We start from the raw sequence: 24,613 nt of genomic DNA, 5'->3' as shown, positions 1-24,613 counted from the left end.
AGAATAAATAAAAAAAAATAACTGTTTTCTCTACGTATATAATTCAAGGCTGAGTACGTAAATAAACACGTAGCTTATATCACTAAGGATATTATAGTCCACTCTATTAATAATGTTTTCTTTATGAAAGAGCAAAAATTAAAATACTCTAATGTGGCTTAGAAATAAAGAAAAAAAATATAATACCATAAAATAAGAAAATGAAGTGTGTGTGTGTGGGGGGGGGGGTTAAGCTGTACTGTGTGGCTGACTCACTCGCCTCCGTCCTTCCCATATGAAGTCACAGCACACACACGTCTCAGTCAACTGGTTGACTGCCTGGCTGAACTGTGGTGTCACTTAGATGATGGTTTGAGTGTGGAAGGAGCTATTTTTTGTACATAAATTATGTGCTATTGTATTTTATAATATCCTATGTATTAATTTTTTTCGTTTACCATAGCAATTTTTTTTTAAAAAGCGGTTATACTGCTACAGGTGTCAGACATGTGAATAAATGACTCCGTTGCTTTTGGATTGTTGGACTAAATTAGAATTTTTACCAAAGTGGACAAAGTTGGGATACCTGGAACATTAAGATAGTTGGAATTCGGATAAAATGAATTGAACAGTAAATTAAATAAAGTCTATGACATTGGGTTTACAGTAATAGTGGAAACATTCTGCCTACAGAGGCTGGCCTGATATGAATGGGGAAGGTTGTTGGGTATTACTGGATTAGTACTGCAGGCACCAAATTTTACCAGGGAGTGCTGAATATTAATTCTGGTGCCCTAGATATTCGGTGGTGCAATGTATAGTACTTTATACCCACAATATTGGGGTGCTACAGCTCCCTCCCTTCCCACTTCCATGTACTGGGTGGAGTGAGCCAGCACACACACCCGACCACAACAACAACACCACCACTCTGGTGGCCAAGCATGGAGTACAGTGCGTTGAGTATTACCCATGTGGCCAAATATGGCAAGATTTTCCCAATAATTTTATATAACTTGGCATTTCCCGAGTTATTTCATAATAAATTCTGAGACCATACATGTGCCGAATTATGTGAAACTCTGAGATATCGAATACAGTGGTCCCTCGGTTAACGAGCGCCTCGGTTAACGAGATTTCGGTTAACGAGTTACCTCCAGTAAGATTCTTAAATTCGGTTAACGAGCAACCCCTCGGTTAACAAGTTTCTTACGAGCCGACCTCAACAAGTTTTGGCTTGCATTGGGCGGTCAACCAGCTGTAGTATTAGTCCGCCAATACATTAAAAGTTTAATATAAATTTTTTTAGTCATTTTAACAATTATTGAACATAATTGAAGGTAAAGTGACTAGTTTTATGCGCGCCATCCAGCCTCTTAACACAGGAAACAGGCGTTAGTCTCTCTCTGTTTTCACTGGAGGTAACATCTTGCTTGGGACTCTCTCCAACTAAATGCTTTTTTCTGTGTTTCCAAGCAAATTATTAGTCATTTTGAAATTTATTTTACATATTGACAATATATAGCACAGTGCAGTGTTATTTTAAAGAAAATATTCTTTATTTACAACAAGTTTAACTTTAAAAAGCACGTGTTGACATTGTTTGAATCCAGCATGGGGCCTAAAAGATCAAGAAAAGTGATTTCAATGCAATCCAAGCAGGAAATCATAAAAAAACATGAACAAGGCATTAGAACAAATGCGCTATGCAAAGAATATGGCATGTCGACATCAACTGTGTCGACAATTCTTGCACAGAAAGACAAATTTAAAGAAGTGAAAGTGAGAGACAAATCTACAAGAGTGTTTAAAAGTAGATCCCTAATTGCAGAAACTGAGAGGTTACTTATCATCTGGATTAGGGAAAACAGATGAAAGGTGATTCAGTTTCTACTGAATTCATTTGTGAAAGAGCCAGGGAGATTTACGAACATTTAAAGAAAGATCAACCTCGTTCTTCAGGCACAGAATTTGAAGATTTTCGGGCCAGCAAAGGCTGGTTCGAAAAATTTAAGAAAAGAAGTGACATTGTCAGTGTTGTTAGGCATGGTGAAGCTGCTAGTGCTGATAAGGAAGGGGCAGCAAAGTTTTTAGATGAATTTAAAGAACTGATGGAAGAAGAAAATTATCTTCCACAGCAAGTGTTCAATGTGGACAAAACTGGGCTGTTCTGGAAAAAGATGGCCAAAAGAACATTCATCACCAGAGATGAAGCCTCTTTACCTGGGCATAAACCCATGAAAGACCATCTCACTCTATTGCTTGGTGCCAATGCTTCAGGGGATTTCCGACTGAAGCCTATGCTTGTCTACCACTCTGAAAACCCCAGGGAGTTCAACCAACAGAAAGTGGTAAGAACAAAGCTTGGAGTTTATTGGAAGTCCAACCATAAGGCATGGGTGACAAGACAGCTCTTTAATGAATGGGCTGTTGATGTGTTTTGCCCTTCTGTCAAGAGCTACCTAACCACCAATAAACTCCCTTTAAAGGCTCTTCTCCTCATAGATAATGCTCCTGGTCATGACCCTGACCTTGCCAGAAATTTGGAGTATCAATTTGACTTTGTGAAAGTGTTGTTTTTGCCTCCAAACACTACATCAATCATACAGCCAATGGACCAGAATGTGATCAGCAACTTCAAGAAGTTGTACATGAAGAAAATGTTTAGGAGGTGTCATCAGGCAACTTCCAATGATCCTGAACTAACACTGAAACATTTCTGGAAGACACAATTCAACATCCTGGAGGCTGTAAAATTGATTGTGTCATCATGGCAAGAAGTCTCCACTAGATCCCTCAATTCTTCATGGAAAGTACTGTGGCCATCAGTAGTCCATGATTTTGAGGGATTTGAGGAAGAAACAGAGTTGGACCAGGAGGTTGTGTCCATTAGTCAGTCATTGGGCCTTGAAGTGGAGGAGGAGGATGTGGAAGAGCTTGTGATGTCTCATGAGGAGGAACTTACTCCTGATGACTTAAAGCAACTGGATGAGACGTTACAGGTAGAGGCTGACAGTGGTGAGGAGGAAATTGAAAGTGATGACCATATGTCAGCTAAACAGTTGAAAGATGTGATTTACTACTGGGAGAAGTTCAGGGAACTGGCTTCAAAGCACCCAGAAGTGGAAAAAACTGAACTAACTTTGTGTCATGTTGAGGACTCAGTGGTCTCCTTCTTTAAACATAAGTTAATGGTGAGGAGGACAGATGCCCCACAGACCACAATTGACACTTTTTTCAGTAAAAGGCAGAGGGAACAAGATGCTATCCCTCAGCCTTCCACTTCAAGAAGGAGAGAGGATGTTCATGGTGGAGAATCTGTCAGTCCAGAGGTTCCTGACATTTTCATGGAAGATGACTCACCTTTCAAGAAGCAGTAAAATGCTTCTCCTCCACCTCCACTTCCTTCTCTTCTCCCTTCTCCTCCTCCACCTCCCACTTCAAATTCACATCATCATCATCATCAAGGAGCCTTCTACATACACACCTCAAAGTAAGTGAACTTTTCTATCTTTTTTGTTCAATTTAGGCAATTTTTCGTGAGCTGGAACCAATTACCCAAAAACCCATTGAAACAATGGTTTCGGTTAACGAGATTTTCGGTTAACGAGCAACCTGCTGGAACGGATTGTGCTCGTTAACCGAGGGACCACTGTACTGAGTTATCAAGGGTTTACTGTATTCCCAATTTTTATAAATTTACGTCACTTTATCCTCTTTGTCATTGATGATCTTGTTAGTTGCCTGGGAGTTCAGTCGCATCTCTGTTTTGCACTGTTGGCAAGTAGTGACTCCGGAATTTTCCTCCTCCTCTCCAAAAATGACCCAAAACTGCTAGAATAAATCATAAAAATGATACATCATAAAATACAAGAGCACATATTCTATGTACAAAAAATAGCTCTCTCTGCCCTCAATAAATATTGTGGATGATGCAGAGAGTGAACCACATAGTTCTGCCACCCACCCAGCTGACTCAAGAGACATGTGTGGCTGCTGTGCTGCATGTATGCTGTGATATCACATAGGAGAACAGAGTGCAGCTGAGCAGTTACAGCCCAGCTGCGCTCCACATACGTTCACCTCCCACACATACACACCCAGGCGTTTCCTTATTCTTATTTTAGTTATATATTACAGTTTCTTTATTTCTAAGTCACAAAAGAGTATTGAAATGATTCTTCCACAACTTTTATAATTTCATTACATGTAATAATGGTAACATGTGTAGCCATCTCACAGCTGACTGACAATGTGTTACGAGAATTTACACAGTACAGTACTATTACTTAGGCACACAAATATGCATGCATGCACACACATACACACACACCTCTCTTTTCCAGTGCTTTTTTTTTTTTTTTAGCCCACCAAAGCACAGGTCAATGACCCACATCAGGGTCTGGGGGCAAAATAAAAATAATAATAATAATAATAATAATAATAATAATAATAATAATAATAATAATAATAATAATAATAATAATAATAAATAATAAATAATAATAAATAATAAATAATAATAATACTAATAATAATAATAATAATAATAATAACAATTAATAACAATAAAAATTAATAAAAATTATTTAAAAAAAAATTAAAAAGATTAAATAAAATATATTATAATAATAATAATAATAATAATAATAATAATAATAATAATAATAATTATAATAAAGTACCATCAATACAAAAAAAATCAATAGTGAGAAACGATATACTATATGTATGTTGTGTTGTCAAAGTAAGAGAAACAATTGAGACCCTGCAATTGTGTGTAAATGAGGCAGAAAGTCAGATCAGCAACCAGGGACTTGGTTACAATTTTTGTGATGCCATATGGCAGCCATTATGTGTGTTTATGTTCAGGATAGTATTAATAAAGTTTGCTGTTGTGTTATTATGTGTAGATCTTTGTTACATTGGTTTTGGGAGACTTAAAGACTGATATGACTTAAAACTTGTTTACCATCAGGATCCTGTTGCCAGTGAGCCTGGTCATCGTCCCCACGACACATGTTGAGAAGCTGCGATTGGAAGAGACGGGCAAAATGTGCAAAATTGGAAGAGCTGGGATGTAGAGACAACAGGTGGCGAATTCTTGCCCCAAGAGCTTGACCATAAGACCAGCCAGACGTAAGGTGGTTCTCTTCCCAAATTCGGATCATCTGATGAATATTACACGTGAGTTATAGTCTGCAATAAACTGAGTAATATTATACAAAAGTAAGTAAATTGGTGACAGCTAAAATGCATACTGTACTCATTTTCTAGGTAAACAAAAAAAAAGCATGGGAGGGTACAAATTATACTGTAGCTCTAAAAATAAAAAAAATAAAATAGGATTCATTATAAAATTCCATTTTATTATGGAGGCAAAAACAGACTTGGCCAACAAGATCCACGAAGCTGAAACACTCCCTGGCAGAGCTCGTACTTTGTCTGAAGGTCTTGACATATTTAATGACAGCATTACTATATACAAGTACTGGACCGTACAGTAGTCTTCTCATCCGGATGAACCAGGAAGGAAGATTTATTTCTCCCTAATGTGGCAAAGTTGTCTCACATAAGTGACACTCTGGGTCTGTGGTCTACTTCTCTGACCACAAGGAAAGGTTCTTCTGGTGCTCACTAATGTTGCAGCATGGTAAAGTACTCGCTTATTCATTTACTACTGTCATCCTTCAATCATTTATTCTTAACCTAAAGACCATCAGCAAATGTCCTGTGTTATTGTTAACAAGCTAGCAACCCCATGGTGGGTGTAGTTATTGGCAACCCCCTGGTGGGTGTAGTTATTGGCAACCCCCTGGTGGGTGTAGTTATTGGCAACCCCATGGTGGGTGTAGTTATTGGCAACCCCCTGGTGGGTGTAGTTATTGGCAACCCCCTGGTGGGTGTAGTATTGGCAACCCCATGGTGGGTGTAGTTATTGGCAACCCCCTGGTGGGTGTAGTTATTGGCAACCCCCTGGTGGGTGTAGCGCATGGGTAACCCTATGGTGGGTGTAGTTATTGGCAACCCCATGGTGGTAGTTGGCTGGCACCCCATGGTGGGTGAAGGCTGGCACCCCCTGGTGGTGCAGCGCTGGCAACCCCATGGTGGGTGTAGTTATTGGCACCCCATGGTGGGTGTAGTTATTGGCAACCCCTGCGGGTGTAGTTACTGGCACCCCATGGTGGGTGTAGTTGGCAACCCCATGGTGGGTGAAGTGGCTGGCAACCCCCTGGTGGGTGTAGGCTGGCAACCCCATGGTGGCATGAAGCACAACCCCATGGTGGGTGTAGTTATTGGCAACTTCTGGTGAAGGCTGGCACCCCATGGTGGGTGAAGCATTACACCCCATGGTGGGTGAAGCATTGGCAACCCCATGGTGGTGAAGTATTGGTAACCCCATGGTGGGTGTAGTTATTGGCAACCCCCGGTGGGTGTAGTTATTGGCAACCCCATGGTGGTGTAGCTATTGGCAACCCATGGTGGGTGTGAAGTTATTACAACCCCATGGTGGGTGTAGTTACAACCCCATGGTGGTGTAGTTAGCTGGCAACCCCATGGTGGGTGTAGTTATTGGCAACCCTATGGTGGGTGTAGCTATTGGCACCCCATGGTGGGTGTAGTTACTATAACCCCATGGTGGGTGTAGTTATTGGCAACCCATGGTGGCAGGGCAGATCCAGAGGAAGTCCTGGGGTCCAGGACTTCCTTTTCATCAGAAATTCCCAAACCTTTTTCTTTAATGCAGTATTGTACTCAAGCCTTTTTGCATAGTAAAAAGTAATTACTATGGACCTCAGAATATCTCCTAATATCAAGTGTACATGACTTCAAAAAGCCCATGATACTGGTCAGATTTGAAAAAAATTTCTGGGGGGCTCACTTCACCCACCCAAACCCCCCCCCCTCGGGTGGGCTCATTTTGTTCGCCATGTTTCCCCACCCAAAACTTCTTGGACCCACCCCACCACCTCTTTTTTATATTCCTGGATCAACCCTTGAACAGGCTGAAGCCTCAGGCCCGTGATTTTTATAGGCCTGTGGCAAACAAGAATTCAACAATTTGAATATTTAGAAAATAGCTCATGCATTGTTCAGGTTAAAAAAATGTCCTTAACTGCACCGTAATGTTAAAAAAATATTATATTTTTGGTTATTAAGACAGCAAAATTCCATGTTATAAAACAAACTTCTATAAAGTTCTATTACCATCTAAGAATATCAAGTAATCTTTATAAATTTTACTTTATTATGCATTTAGACAAATGATATGAGCATCATTATTGCCATGGGTAATCCGCTTTCACCAGTATTGAGCAACATACATATGGAATATTGGGGGAAGAAACTACTACCGTATATACTCGTGTGTAGTTCGAGTTTTTAAGACCAAATTTTTAGGCAAAAAATTGGGGGTCGTCCTATACATGCGTGATAGTTTTGTTAGGTTAAACCCGTGCATGATGGGAAGGGCAAGGAGTAACTTTTAGCTTCAGACATGAAAAATATTTACCATTTACTGCCAGTAAACAATGGAAACGTAAAATATGTACCAATTAGTAATGAAAAGTTGTGCAGTTCCTTCAGCAAATGAAGCTCACCAACTTACAATAGGCTAAATTACCTTACAATGGGCTTTCAGTAGTCTATGTTGAAGTTCTCAGCACAGGCTAACTTATCATATCATATACGGTATCACAGTTCTCATTGATCTACAAAAAATACCGGTAATAAAAACCTTTTCGATATTTCACTCTTAATATAATACCCGGTAATCTACTTCAACCTCCTATTGTTTACAACGACGCATGACGCACCACCAGCTGTTGCATATCAGCTAGACGGTACATGTGTTTTTCAAATCGTTTTCAGTTAAAAAAACTGTTACATCACATGTATATTTTACCTTAACTGTACCTGAATGAATATGTTCTCAGAAATAAATAGTAGTTTTGCTGAAACGTGATGTATTTTAATGTAAAATAGGATAAAATACATGACGAAAACAAAAGATTATACCTAACCTTCCGATGTTCAAGAAAAGTTACTCGTTATTTTTAATAGTTTTTGGTTAAAATACTGTTATATTACAATGGTATTCTATTCATACTGTGCTTGATATAATGCATTCACGGAAATGTAATATTTTTGCTGAAATGACGTACGTATTACAGTGGAAAGTAGGATAAAATCGTGACGAAAACAATGACTTTCGCTTTTTTTCGTTCAAAAGATGTTACCGTAATCGCTTTTCGAATGGTTTCCAGTTAAAACACTGTTGTATTACAATAATATTCTATCCTAATTGACTTGAATAAATACTACGATACCATATTTCTGAATATTTTCATTAAACTCCATCAAAATCATTTTCCTTGTCATCGTCTGCAGCACCAAACAGCTTCTCCCAGTCCTGTCCTTGAACAGGGCTAGAGGGTACGTGTTTTTCGAATCGTTTTCAGTTAAAAAACTGTTACATCACACGTATATTTTACCTAAACTGCGCCTGAATGAATATATTCTCGGAAATAAATAGTAGTTTTGCTGAAACGTGATGTATTTCAATGTAAAATAGGATAAAATACATGACGAAAACAAAAAACTTTACCTAAGCTTCCGATGTTCTTGAGATGTTACTCGTTTCTTTAATAGTTTTCGGTTAAAATACTGTTATATTACAATGATATTCTATTCATAATGTGCTTGATATAATACATTCACGGAAATGTAATATTTTTGCTGAAATTACGTACGTATTACAGTGGAAAGTGGGATAAAATCGTGACGAAAAGAATGACTTTCGCTTTCTTTCGTTCAAAAGATGTTACCGTAATTGCTTTTCGAATAGTTTAGTTAAAAAACTGTTGTATTACTATACAGTGGTCCCTCGGTTAACGAACGCCTCGGTTAACGAAATTTCGGTTAAAGAACTGCCTCCCATAAGATTCTTAAATTCGGTTAACGAACAAAAATTCAGTTAACGAATTTCTTACGAACCGACCTCAACATGTTTTCACTTGCACTGGCCGGTCAACCAGCTTTAGTAATAGTCCGCCAATACATTAATCGGTTCTAGGGCTTAAATTCCTTACTATTTTAGTAAATATCAAGAAGTTTATACTATTCAATAATTTTAAAAGTTTAATATTCAATTTTTTAGTCATTTTAACAATTATTGAACATAATTGAAGGTAAAGTGACTAGTTCAATGTGCATCCAGCCTCTTAACACAGCAAACAGGCGTTAGTCTCTCTGTTTTCACTGGAGGTAACATCTTGCTTGAGACTCTCTTCAACTAAACGCTTTTTTTCTGTGTTTCCAAGCAAATTATTGGTCATTTTGAAATATATTTTACATATTGACAATATATAATGCAGTGCAGTGTTGATTTAAAGAAAATAATCTTGAAATACACCAAGAGAACTAAAATTTTATGGGTGAAATGGTGCCAAGGGGTGACTTCTCTTCCACCCCAATGCCTTCTCTTCTTCCTTCTCCTCCACCCCCATTCTAATTCCCATAATCATCATCATCATCCAGGAGCCTTCTACATACACACCTCAAAGTAAGTGAACTTTTCTACCTTTTTTGTTCAATTTAGGCAATTTTCGGTGAGCTGGAACCAATTACCCAAAAACCCATTGAAACAATGGTTTCGGTTAACGAACAACCTGCTTGAACGGATCGTGTTCGTTAATCGAAGGACCACTGTAATATTCCCTCCTAATTGACTTGAATAAATACTTGAATGGAAATATACAATATTTATGTTGAAACTACCCGCGTTTAAGTGTAAAGTGTCGTAATAATAAATGGTAAACAATTTGCCTTCGGCACTCGGTGCTTCAGACACGGCGAGCCTCAGTTTATAAGACGTAGAACGTTTTTAGTGAAGGTTTTGTTGTTCCATTACCCTCAAAAACCTGGGTCGACCTATAAACGAGGAATATCATAAATTAACGATTTCTTGGTCAAAATATCAGGGTCGACATATAAACGAGGGGGGTTATAGACGAGTATATACGGTAAGTAATATTTTACCACCTTAGCAGTTTGGTTTAGATATGTAGATGATGTAATATGTCTTTGACCATATAATGAGAACTTAGAAGTTTTTCTACTGCTACTTAAAAATTTAGTCCCCTAGATCAAATTCACTGTGGAATTAAAAAGTGACTGTAAATTACCATTCCAAAAAATGTCTCATCCACACATGTGTTCATATATTCATTATTACTCTGCCCACCATAATGAGAGTAAAACAGTCAGTATTTTCATCAATGTTTTTACGTGCTCTATAACCATGCAGTCCGGAATTCATTGATGAGGAATATAAATATATCTATAATATTGTTTTGAACTTAAAATACCCTAGACCTTTTATAGACAAAACCACTAACATCACTAAGAAATCTTTTTATCGAACTGATCCTAAACCTCCTCATGACAATAAGAATTTATTAGTACTGTATTATCATTAACAAAAATTTCTCTCAAATTCCTCTACAACTGAAAACCTGGAATGTAAATGTAACATTTGGTAATTCTTGCATTGTAAAACAAACGTTAATTAAGAACTCCCCCAAAAAAGCAGGTGGCTGCATTTATAAGGTTCCTTGCAAAGAATGTAATACAATATGTTCTACTTATGTCAGATGGTCAAAGATCTTATAACTAGACTTAAACAGCTTAAATACAGTGTTAGGACAGGTCAGGAATCCACTGCTTTGTTAATTTATGAGAGATAATAATCATTGCATTGACTGGGATAATGCCTCCTCAATCTTACCTTGTAATTCAATTATAGAATCTAGTCTCATTAACCATACCGAATAAGTCAACATGCAATTGCGTAATGACATGTACAAATTGGACAATTTTGTTTTAAGATGATTTGAAACTAGGTGAAAGGGTTGGGTCACTAGTTAATGACTTGAATTTGGTGGATACTTGTCAGCACGCACGCACGCACACAGCTCCTCCCCGACTTACAACCTACTCGACTTACGACCACCAGCACTTACTACCTGCCTCAGTCGTACCAAAATTTTGTCAAATTACGTATTTTCGAGTCCCAACATCAGTGATTGTGCTGTGTACTGACAAAATTTTCGTTTGTAATTCACTTTAAAATGGCTGGCAAGTTTAAAAGTGAGAATTTTGTGGTGCTGAGAAGAAAAAGAGACACCCATTTTAGATTTTCTATGTAGTAGTATTTAAGCAATTTCGACTTACGACCTGGATTTGGGTCCCAAACCCCATCGTATGTCGGGGAGGAGCTGTATATATATATACAGCCACTCCTCGACTTACGACGGGGATAGGGACCCAAATCAAGGTCGTAAGTCGAATTGGTAACAAACAAGTTTTGGCAGTACACCACAGGTAACAAACAAACGTTGGCAGTATACCATAGGTAACAAACAAGTGTTGGCAGTACACCACAAGTAACAAACAAGTGTTGGCAGTATACCATAGGTAACAAACAAGTGTTGGCAGCACACCATAGGTACTGACCCAGCTCAGTTGCTACCTGACCCAGCTTGGAGAAGGACGTGCCCCTAAGTGCTCCCGTTAGTGACCAAGGAAAATGGCCGCCTTGGATAGTTGTGTCTTGGGGGAAGAGGAGCGGAGTGTGGGGAAAGACGACCTCCTGGCCACTCTGTTAAGGCAGCTGGGGCAGTTGAGGAGTGAGATTGACACTCTAAAGGGGGAAAATGAAGCCCTCAGGACTGAACTCCTTCAGCTAGGCAGGACACCTGCGAAGGAGGAGCAGGCGTGGAGAGTGGTTGTCTCCAAGGGGACTAGGTTCAGACTCAGGAAAGCTGACCAGGGTGTGGAGTGTAGTAACCCCTACCAGCTACCAGGTGTTGGAAGAAGCTGGCGGGGAAGAGAAGAGGCAGGACGGTGTGGTGCAGGGAGAGGAAAGGGCAGTTGTACAAACCCTGCCCAGAGGTAAGGTCGTGGCAGTTGGGGACAGCCAGGTGAGGTTTTTAGATAGGACTTTTTGTGCAAGAGATAGGAAATGTAGGACTAGGGTGTGTTTTCCTGGGGCTGGGATAGGGCATGTAGCTGAGAGGATAGATAGGGTTTAGTCAGGGGAGGGTACCAATCCAGTAGTGTGTCTTAGTGTGGGAGGAAACGACATAGGAAAGGTTAGGAGTGAGGAACTTTTCAAGAGGTATAGGAGGCACTGGCAAAGATTAGAGATAGGGGAGGGATCCCAATAGTATGTGGTGTCTTGCCTAGAAGAGGGGTTGGTCGTGAATGGCTTTCCAGAGCAATTGCTATAAATTGCCGACTGGAAAAACATTGTGCAAACAATGGTTGGGCATTCATTGATAGCTGGCAACGATTCTATGGCAACGACTACCTGTACAGTCGTGACGGAGTACACTTGTCTCGTGCGGGGGTAAAGACGTTGTCTGCATCCCTGGAGCGTGAAATTGTCACTCCAAAGGGAGGGTTTTGCCAGTAGAGAGAGGTTGGGGAAAGTGGGAGTCAAAAAACAAGCAGGTCCTGGGAAGTAAAATTGGTTACTCAGGACAAGGGGTAAAACAGGACCAGGGAAGGGTAGGTTTAAATGTATACTATACAAACACTAGGACCGTTAGAAATAAAATAGACTTGCTGAGAGCGGCTGTATGTACCGAGAATGTAGATGTCATAGCAATCACTGAAACTTGGATGAATGTGGCGAGCAAAAATATTTTATCAGAGTACCACATAGAAGGGTACAACCTTTTTCACAAGGACAGGGAAGGTAGGAAGGGGGAAGGGGTCGCACTCTTCGTCAAGGATACATTAAAATGTTGTATTAATAATTCAATAAAGGGTGAAATAGGAACCGAGTCTGTATGGGTAGACATCACGGAAGGAAGAGAAAAACTAATTATGGGAGTGATTTACAGGCCCCCAAGTCTTGGGAAAGAAGCAGCTCAGCCCATATGGCAGGAAATGAGTAGGGCAGCAAAATATAACAACCTGTGCATTATGGGGGATTTCAACTTCAGAAATATTGACTGGGACAACATTGTAGGTGACTATGAATCTGAAGACTTCCTAGACACAGTACGGGACAATTTTTTGAAACAACTAATTGCAGAACCTGCTAGAGGTGACAATATATTGACCTAGTATTAACAAATAAAGAAAATATTATCAGAGATATCACAGTAGGGGAAGAACTAGGTAACAGTGATCACAGAGAAATCAGGTTCACCCTAAATTGGGAAACGAAAAACAATGACAATATGGTCAGAGTCCCAAACTTTCGGTTGGCTGATTAATTATCAGGGGTTAAGAAGGTACCTAGGTGAGGTCACCTGAGAACAGTCACGTCAGTCCCCAGTAGGAAGGGGTGAGGAAATACTGTAGATGACACAACAATTGATCATGACTATAATATATTCACTAGTATACTACATAAAGCACAGGAACAAAATATACCATACAGACACATTAGGTCAAATAAGAATGAGCCAAGGTGGATGACCAGAAAACTTAAACATGACATAGGAATAAAGAAAGGAATATATAAGAAATTAAAGGGAGGGGAGGAGCAGCTCAGAAATAGGTATAATGAACTATCTAGGAATGTTAAGAAAAATGTAAGGAAAGCAAAGAGAGACTATGAAATCAAAATAGCAAGAGAATCCAAGACGAATCCCAAGGGATTTTTCCAGGTATATAGGACAAAGGTCAAGGACAAAGTTGGGCCTTTAACCCTTTAGGTGCGTAATTAAATTTCGCGCCGGTTCCTGAAAAGTGTCAATTATCCTGCCAAAAATGAATTTCATATAATCACATTTTCTATATGTTTTTCCTAGAGAACTTTTAGTATATTTTCCAAATCTGGAACAAAAATTCACATATGTGTGCAAATTTTAGAGAAAAAATGACATTTATACCCAAAAATGCAGGAAATTGGTATACATCAATGTCTGGTATATGGCAAATATATTTAATCAATTTGGTTACTAAACAGCAAATTTAGATATGTATTACATATTCAGATAATATCAAACAAAATAGTACAAAAATAAGCTATGTTGCATTCAGGAAATACTCCTATACCTCAATACATAATATGTCCGCATGTCGTCTCATTTGGGGAAGTTTTTTCAAGGCCGTGGGATATCCCCGCTTGTCGCATTTAATTAATATAATATTTTGGGCGGGTTTACCCGCATGCCGCATCCAAAGGGTTAAAGTAGGGAGGGAGAATTGATAAATGGCAGTGAAGAAATAAGCAAAGCATTGAACAGCTACTTCTTATCAGTTTTCACAGAAGAAATTTGCGATGAAATTCCAGAGGTGGAACTGATATTTAAGGGAAAGGAAGAAGAGAAATTAAAGAATATCACTATCAGAAAAGAGGATGTTCTTAAGAAGATAAATAAACTAAAGAAGACAAAATCCCCAGGGCCGGATGAAATTTTCCCTCGAGTCTTGAAAGAGTGTAGGGAACAGATTAGCGGACCCCTTGTAAATTTATTTACAAAATCATTAGACACGGGAGTTGTGCCAGACTTGTGGAAACAGGCAAATGTAGTACCCATATTCAAAAAGGGAGACAGAGCATCAGCGTCAAATTACCGGCCGATCAGTTTGACGTCAGTAGTGGGGAAATTTCTTGAATCAATTATAGCAGATAGCATCCGATCGCATTTAGAGAAAAGCCAATTAATCTACGACTCTCAACATGGGTTTACAAAGGGAAAATCTTGTCTAACAAATCTGCTGACGTTTTTTAGGAAAGTCTTCGAGGTAGTAGATAATGACGAAAATTACTATGTTATTTACTTAGACTTTAGCAAAGCATTTGACAGAGTACCGCATCAGAGACTTCTGAGAAAAATTAAGGCTCATGGTATCGACGGGAAAGTTTTAAATTGGATAAAATCATGGTTCACCGATAGAACGCAGAGGGTCAGCGTAGATGGTGTTAAATCTGAGTGAGGCCGTGTAACCAGTGGGGTTCCCCAGGGGTCACAGTACTCGGCCCACTCTTGTTCATAATCTACATAAACGATCTAGATACTAGGATCAGCAGTGACATAAGCAAGTTTGCGAATGACACCAAAATAGGGGCGCAGATTAATTCAGGGCAGGATGCAAATGCATTACAGGAGGATCTAAACAAACTGCAGTGGTCTGAAAATGGCAAATGAAATTCAACACCAGCAAGTGCAGCTGCATTATATTGGAAGAACAAATACTGTCAATTTATACAGCCTTAACAACATCAACCTAGAGAAGTCGACTTGTGAAAGAGACCTAGGGTACTAAGCCGGACCCACGCCTAGAAAACAGTGCTAATGTTCAAATAAGCAAACAGAGTATTGGGTTTTATATCTAGAAGTGTAAGTAATAAGAGTGCAGAGGTTTTATTGCAACTATATCTTGCGCTAGTCAGGCCAGACCTCGATTATGCGGTTCAGTTCTTGTGCCCTCATTATAGAATGGATATCAATTCACTAGAGTCATGTGCTAAGAATGACAAAATGATTCCGGGACATAGAAACCTTCCATATCAGGATAGGTTAAAGAAACTTAACTTGCATTCCTAGAAAGACTAAGAGTGTGGGGAGATATGATAGAAGTATTTGCCGGTGAAAGGAATCAATAAAGGAGATACAGATAAAGTTCTTATAATATCCGAGCAGGATAGGACTCGGAGGAAAGGATTTAAGTTGGATAAGTTTAGGTTTAGGAGGGAGATAGGAAGGAATTGGTTCACAAATAGGGTGGTGGACGAGTGGAACAAGCTTAGCAACTTTGTAGTAAGTGCTGGAAAGATGGAAAGTTTCAAAAGGAGGCTGGATGAATTCATGGATGATAGAGAGTGGTAGTAACTCTCGACAGGAGCTGCCAAGCACAGGCCAACCGGCCTATTGCAGACTCCAAATTTTCTTATGTTCTTATGGAACAAACAAGTGTTGGCAGTACACCACAGGTAACAAACAAGTGTTGGCAGTACACCACAGGTAACAAACAAGTGTTGGCAGTACAGTACACCACAGGTAACAAACATGTATTGGCAGTACACCACAGGTAACAAACAAGTGTTGGCAGTACACCACAGGTAACAAACAAGTGTTGGCAGTATACCATAAGTAACAAACAAGTGTTGGCAGTACACCACAGGTAACAAACAAGTGTTGGCAGTACACCATAGGTAACAAACAAGTGTTGGCAGTACACCATAAGTAACAAACAAGTTTGGCATTACACCACAGGTAACAAACAAGTGTTGGCAGTACACCACAGGTAACAAACAAGTATTGGCAGTACACCACAGGTAACAAACAAGTGTTGGCAGTACACCACAGGTAACAAACAAGTGTTGGCAGTATACCATAAGTAACAACATGTGTTGGCAGTACACCACAGGTAACAAACAAGTGTTGGCAGTACACCACAGGTAACAAACAAGTGTTGGCAGTAAACCATAGGTAACAAACAAGTGTTGGCAGTATACCATAGGTAACAAACAAGTGTTGGCAGTATACCATCGGTAACAAACAAGTGTTGGCAGTACACCACAGGTAACAAACAAGTGTTGGCAGTACACCACAGGTAACAAACAAGTGTTGGCAGTACACCACAGGTAACAAACAAGTATTGGCAGTATACCATAGGTAACAAACAAGTGTTGGCAGTACACCATAAGTAACAAACAAGTGTTGGCAGTACACCACAGGTAACAAACAAGTGTTGGCAGTACACCACAGGTAATAAACAAGTGTTGGCAGTACACCACAGGTAACAGACAAGTGTTGGCAGTATACCATAGGTAACACAAGTGTTGGCAGTACACCATAGGTAACAAACAGGTGTTGGCACACCACAGGTAACAAACAGGTGTTGGCAGTACACCACAGGTAACAAACAAGTGTTGGCAGTACCCACAGGTAACAAACAAGTGTTGGCAGTACACCACAGGTAACAAACAAGTGTTGGCAGTACACCACAGGTAACAAACAAGTGTTGGCAGTACACCACAGGTAACAAACAAGTGTTGGCAGTACACCACAGGTAACAAACAAGTGTTGGCAGTACACCACAGGTAACAAACAAGTGTTGGCAGTACACCACAGGTAACAAACAAGTGTTGGCAGTATACCATTGGTAACAAACAAGTGTTGGCAGTACACCACAGGTAACAAACAAGTGTTGGCAGTACACCATAGGTAACAAACAAGTGTTGGCAGTACACCATAAGTAACAAACAAGTGTTGGCAGTACATCACAGGTAACAAACAAGTGTTGGCAGTACACCACAGGTAACAAACAAGTGTTGGCAGTATACCATTGGTAACAAACAAGTGTTGGCAGTACACCACAGGTAACAAACAAGTGTTGGCAGTACACCATAAGTAACAAACAAGTGTTGGCACATCACAGGTAACAAACAAGTGTTGGCAGTACACCACAGGTAACAAACAAGTGTTGGCATACCATTGGTAACAAACAAGTGTTGGCAGTACACCACAGGTAACAAACAAGTGTTGGCAGTACACCATAGGTAACAAACAGGTGTGGGCACCAGGTAACAAACAAGTGTTGGCAGTACACCACAGGTAACAAACAGGTGTTGGCAGTACACCACAGGTAACAAAAAGTGTTGGCAGTACACGACAGGCAACAAACAAGTGTTGCAGTACACCACGGGTAACAAACAAGTGTTGGCAGTACACCACAGGTAACAAGCAAGTGTTGGCAGTACACCACAGGTAACAAACAAGTGTTGGCAGTACACCACAGGTAAACAAACAAGTGTTGGCAGTACACCACAGGTAACAAACAAGTGTTGGCAGTACACCACAGGTAACAAACAAGTGTTGGCAGTACACCACAGGTAACAAACAAGTGTTGGCAGTACACCACAGGTAACAAACAAGTGTTGGCAGTACACCATAATCAATTACAATGTAAAGGTTTGATGTAACAGTTCCAAGTTTATGGCCGAGGCATTTGTGTCAAGTGTACCGGTACTTGTTGAGGGAGTACTGTCCCATCCTGCTGACCACTCACCGTATAACCTGGTGGTACTATATACAGCGACTGTACAACCTGGTCATGGGTGTGGAACTGTACACAGCTACTGTACAACCTTTGCATTGATCTCAAAAGACAGATTCATTCTACACAATTATAAAAGGTTGACTGTGTCAGACTACAGTACTGGTAGGTAATCTTGCAGGTCACTTTTTGAAGAACTTCATATGCCAAAAATAACTTTATATGTTACTGAAATCAAAGACTTATTTACAAGTGTTGTATGGTCACTAAACACATGACATTAAATAATAAGTAAGCAATGTTAGTTTACAGGTGCCCCTCTCTGAGATTAGTGGTTTAATTTAAAATGCTTTACAAATGTCAAAATTTCCTTTTACAAAGAAGCATTTTCCATACCTCATAAAACATGTCCCGTTGTTTCCGAAAAATGTGAAATGCTTGCCCACTGGGAAAGTTATTTCTGTTGTCAGTGTCCGACTGGAAAGACACACTTCCAATAGGTGACTTTTGAGCCTGGTTGAGGACAGGTGCTGGTAGAGGACTTTCAAGATATTCCAGAAGATGTTTTTGTAATTCCTCTGAAAATAGTTGAACACGAGGATTTTCTGATAAAAGTTTAATTGTGCCTTTGTCGAAAAGTTTCAAAATGTCTAATATCAAGAGAAGTACATTTGTAGCAAAATAAACACAATTGTGTGTAGTGCTGAGGTAACATTTGTCAACTTGCTCACTTCTTTCTTCTGTGCCAACAATCACACATACTGTCAGCATTTGCATGAGATAGTACAGTTCTACCATAACACTGGGTGTCATGTTGTATAATATCAGTTCAGCATATATTTTAACAAGAATATCAAGACAGTTCCTATTAGTGACTAGATCAGGAGAAGCTTGGACGTAGTTGTTAGCCTTATCTGTCTGTCTCGGTTGAACCTGGCTTGGTGAAGATTCTTTACGTAACACTTTACCCGACTCTCCACTTCTAATTATCTTAGCTACACTTTCTTGCCTTTTAAGTCTCTCTTGCATAATTCTCTTTCTTCATCCATAGTTTTGCTACCTTCTTCACTTGTCAAAAATGGACTACTTGTAGAGTGACTCTGTGGAACACCAAATATTTCTTTCGCACAATGGTTGAATGGAGAACTCTTGCTGGACTGACGTGCATTAGTCGTCAGAATGCGTGTCGGGTTTATTCTTCGTTTCTGTTGTTTATCGTGGGAGTGCTGCTGCCTACAAGTGGAAAGGCCTCTTCATCACTGAGGTCTAAAGTTTTAGGTATGTCTGGATGCCGAAGTGACCACCCTCCACTAACTCTATCTCTATGTAATGGACTCTTCTTTCTATTTACTATCTTCACATCTGGAGTAATGAAGTCTCCAAGACTAAGTCTCTGTTCACTGTGTTTTATGTCACTACTGTGACCCCACTTTCCCCCATGATCACTTCCATCCAGGTTTTGTCTTTTACCACGCTGGGTTCGTTCGTGGGGAGAAACTTTTTGTAAGTTAAATTTAGGACTGGTGGCACTGGAACGAGGCGTGGACGTATCGTATTTTCCATGCTTCTGGCCGACGTGCCAGCTGGGACTGGAAGAACACACAGTGGGAGAACTAGTAACCAAAGCAGAAGTGAAAGCAGAGTTGGACTCTCCAAGAAGCTGGTCCACATCTGGGATCTGTACTTCTTGCTTAGATGAAGATATAATCTGAAACAAAAAAAAGGTACATTGAGAACTAGGTACTGTACAGCTTTGTAGCAAATCATCAATTGCAAGAAGCATAGAAAATATATGTCTTCTACAATCATTAGTCATTTATGTGTACAGTAGTTCCCTCGGTTACACAACCGTTCCAGCAGGTTGCTCGTTAACCGAAAAACTCGTTAACCGAAACCATTTTCAATGGATTTTTGGGTACTGGTTCCAGCTCACCGAAAATTGCCTAAATTCAAAAAAAGGTAGAAAAGTACACTTACTTTGAGGTGTGTATGTAGAAGGCCCTGGATGATGATGATGATGATGATAATTAGAATGGGGTTGAGGAGAAGGAGAAGAGAAGGCATTGGGGTGGAAGAGAAGTCACCCCATGGTGCCATTTCACCCACAAAATTTTAGTTCTCTTGGTTTAATTCAAGATTATTTTCCTTAAATCAACACTGCACTGCATTATATATTGTCAATATGTAAATTAAATTTCAAATGACCAATAATTTGCATGCAAACACAGAAAAAGTGTTTAATTGAAGAGAGTCTCAAGCAAGAGGTTCTCCACTAAAAGAGAGAGAGACTGGCGCCTGTTTGGTGTGTTGCCAGGCTGGATGGCACAGGAAACTAGTGTCTTACCTTCAATTAAGTTTAATAATTGTTAAAATGACTAAAAATTAATATTAAACTTTTAAAATTATTGAATAGTATAACTTCTTGATATTTACTAAAATAGTAAGGAATTTAAGCCCTAAAACCGATTACTGTATTGGCGACTAATACTACAGCTGGACCGCCAAATGCAGTTAAAAACATGTTGAGGTCGACTCAGAAAAAACTCGCATCGAGGGATTGCTCGTTAACCGAAGTTGAGAGTCTTATGGAAGGTAAATTGTTAGCCGAAATCTCGTTAACCGAGGCGCTCGTTAACCGAAGGATCACTGTATTATTTTACTGTTTTTATGTACTTGGGCACATTCACACTGCAGCATTTAATGGTCAAATTAAACATTTTCAAATTACTCTAACAGTACCTGTACTGTATACATGTTCAGCTTTCATTTCTTCCTCACTATTAATCTTCTTTATAAGTACACCAGCTGGTAATACTATACTGTACTATACTATACTATACCATACCTTACTATACCATACTATACTATACCATACTATACCATACCATACTATACCATACTATACTACAGTATACTATACTACTGTATACTATACTACTTTATACTATACTATACTATATTACTGTATACTATATTATACGACACTATACTGTACTATACTATACCTGTAATATACTATATTATACTATACAGCTCCTCCCCAACTTATGACCTACTCGACTTACGACCACCCAAACTTACGACCGCCTCAGTCGTACCAAAATTTAGTCAAATTACGTATTTTCGAGTCCCAAAGTCAGTGATTGCGCTGTGTACGGACAAAATTTTCGATTTGTAATTCACTTTAAAATGGCTGGCAAGCTTAAAAGTGAGGATGGTGCGGAGAAGAAAAGAAACACCCATTTTAGATTTCCTATGTATTATTTAAGCATTTTCGACTTACGACCATTTTGACTTAAGACCTGGAATTGGGTCCCTAACCCGTTGTAAGTCAGGAGGAGCTGTACTATACTACTGGATACTAAAGTTTACTACAGTGATCCCTCAGTTAACGAACGGTTAACGAATTACCTTCTATAAGAATCTTCAATTCGGTTAACGAAATTCTTACGAAATCATGTCAACATGTTTTCGCTTGCTCACCAGCTGGAATATTAGTCCAGCAATACAGTAATCAGTTCTAGGGCTTAAATTCGTTCCCATTTGAATAAATATCAAGAAGGTTGTACTATTCAATAATTTTCCAAGTTTTATATTAAATTTTAGTAATTTTAACAATTATTTAACATCATTACAGTACAGGAAACTAGTTTTTGGTGCGCCAAACAGCCACTTGACTCATCCACCAAGGCGTCAGTTTGTATCTCTGGTTAGTGGAGGTAACATCTTGCTTGTGCCTCTCTTGAACATAAACTATTTTTATGTTTTTACAGTACAATTATTGGTCATTCTGAAATTTATTTAACATATTGACAATATATAGTGCAGTGCAGTGTTGATTTAAAGAAAATAATCTTGAATTACACCAAGTGAACTTTAAATTTTATGGGTGAAATGACGGCATGAAGCATGGGCTTTCTCTTCCACCCACACTTCCTTCTCTTCTCCCTTCTCCTCCACCCCCACTTCTAATTCCCATCATCATAATCATCATCATCATCATCAAACAGGAGCCTTCTACATACACACTTCAAAGTAAGTGAATTTACTGCATTTATTTTTACTTTGTATGTAATTTTCGGTGAGCTGGAACCAATTACCCAAAATCCCATTGAAACAATGGTTTCGTTAACAAAATTTCAGTTAAAGAACAACTTTCTGGAGCGAATTGTGTTCGTTAACCGAGGGACCACTGTATCAGTAAAAATAAATGAAGAAAGCTACGCATATCTACCCAAAAATAGGAGTTGAAAAACAACAGCGTGGCCCAGTAGCCTGGTGGTTACAGCGACTAGTCTAACCTGGTTACAATGCCGCCAGCAATGTTAACAGATGTAAATGTAAATCTTCATTTGTATCAGGTACTGTATTTGTAGATTAAAAAATAAATGTTGCAGGTATGGTATTAATAGACTGTAATGTTTGCAAGAGTTCAGAAATGGTTACCGCTTACTTACCTCTGAAGAGTTGGTGTCTGCCGTGCGGATGTTAATTGTATCAGGTTATCATCATCGGTACAGTACAGAGTACAATAGTTATAGATCAACCTTTTATATTTACAAGAATTATTTTTTAATTTATTAAAAATAATAATGTGTTCAAGTAAGATATAACATATTTTTAATTCTGGAGTTGGATTAGGTAGAATTTAAGTTATTGGAGACAGCAACAGGGGGGGATTCATTAGCTTGGGGGAGACTGCAACTTCATATATGGGATGCAAGCTGATTTTTTTGCCATTTTTCAGACCAAAAATTGCGTCTTATATGCCATAAAATACGGTAGCTGCCAAAAGTTGTGAAGGTAGTGAGCAAACATCCATCAAGACACTACACTATTGTGAGGAGACTGAGACAATGATCTTATTATAACTTACACCCATATACTGTACAGTAGAGTACAGTACAGAACAGTAGATTACTGTATTGTACTGTTCAGTACTGAACTATGCTGTATTGTTGTACTGCACTGTACATGCATTTAGAACCTTGTGTAACTTATACCCACGTGCTGTACAGTACTAAACTGTAATACTGTATTGTAGAAGTGTACTTTGCATAACTTACACCCATACATGTTCATACATTAAGAACCTTGTGTAACTTACACCCATACATTAAGAGCCCTGTATAACTTACACCCATACATGTTCATACATTAAGAGCCCTGTATAACTTACACCCATACATGTTCATACATTAAGAACCTGTATAACTTACACCCATACATGTTCATACATTAAGAGCCTGTATAACTTACACCCATACAGGTTCATACATTAAGAACTTGTGTAACTTACACCCATACATGTTCATACATTAAGAGCCCTGTATAACTTACACCCATACATGTTCATACATTAAGAACCTTGTGTAACTTACACCCATACATGTTCATACATTAAGAGCCCTGTATAACTTACACCCATACATGTTCATACATTAAGAGCCCTGTATAACTTACACCCATACATGTTCATACATTAAGAGCTGTATAACTTACACCCATACATGTTCATACATTAAGAGCCCTGTATAACTTACACCCATACATGTTCATACATTAAGAGCCCTGTATAACTTACACCCATACATGTTCATACAGAAGAACCTTGTGTAACTTACACCCATACATGTTCATACATTAAAACCTTGTGTAACTTACACCCTACATGTTCATACATTAAGAACCTTGTGTAACTTACACCCATACATGTTCATACATTAGAGCCTTGTATAACTTACCCCATACATGTTCATACATTAAGAGCCCTGTATAACACACCCATACATGTTCATACATTAGAGCCCTGTAACTTACACCCATACATGTTCATACATGAGAACCTTGTAACTTACACCCATACATGTTCATACATAAAAACCTTGTGTAACTTACACCCATACATGTTCATACATTAAGAGCCCTGTATAACACACCCATACATGTTCATACATTAAGAACCTTGTGTAACTTACACCCATACATGTTCATACATTAAGAGCCCTGTATAACTTACACCCATACATGTTCATACATTAAGAGCCTTGTATAACTTACACCCATACATGTTCATACATTAAGAGCCCTGTATAACTTACACCCATACATGTTCATACAGAAGAACCTTGTGTAACACACCCATACATGTTCATACATTAAGAACCTTGTGTAACTTACACCCATACATGTTCATACATTAAGAGCCCTGTATAACTTACACCCATACATGTTCATACATTAAGAACCTTGTATAACTTACACCCATACATGTTCATACATTAAGAACCTTGTGTAACTTACACCCATACATGTTCATACATTAAGAAGCTTGTGTAACTTACACCCATACATGTTCATACATTAAGAACTAAGTGTATCCTATATTAAAGTCCACTATTAAAGGGAAAAGTTGTCTACATTAAAAAAATGTTATTACATTTTTTAAGGGCAGTCAACATGTTAGGCTTCACCCTAAAAATAATCACAGTACAGTACAGTATACTGTACATCTTTACAGCACCAGAAAGAGATGCATGCAAGTTCACAGCCATATTGTACACTTCACTGACCTATTTTCAAGTCTCACCTTATTAGGAGTATCCAG

General features: G+C 38.9%; 1 protein-coding gene across 2 annotated transcripts in view; it reads right to left on the bottom strand.

Annotated features, from left to right (window-relative positions):
• The window catches only part of LOC121869521 (codanin-1-like), an 88,226-nt gene extending 68,516 nt beyond the window's left edge, over window positions 1-19,710 (bottom strand). For both annotated transcript variants that reach the window (XM_042370877.1, XM_042370878.1), the window contains exons 1-2: window positions 18,403-19,710; window positions 4,952-5,150 (exon numbers count right to left, since the gene is read on the bottom strand). In XM_042370877.1, coding sequence (XP_042226811.1) covers window positions 4,952-5,150; window positions 18,403-19,035 — 832 coding nt within the window. In that variant the 5' untranslated portion in view covers window positions 19,036-19,710. The remainder of the gene's footprint in view (window positions 1-4,951; window positions 5,151-18,402) is intronic.
• Between the last annotated feature and the right edge of the window lie 4,903 nt (window positions 19,711-24,613).

Source organism: Homarus americanus, unplaced genomic scaffold (genome assembly GCF_018991925.1).
Source record: "Homarus americanus isolate GMGI-L3 unplaced genomic scaffold, GMGI_Hamer_2.0 scaffold23578, whole genome shotgun sequence".
NCBI lineage: Eukaryota > Metazoa > Arthropoda > Malacostraca > Decapoda > Nephropidae > Homarus > Homarus americanus.
Note: the sequence above shows the minus strand (reverse complement) of the source record. Positions and strands in the feature narration are given on the sequence as shown.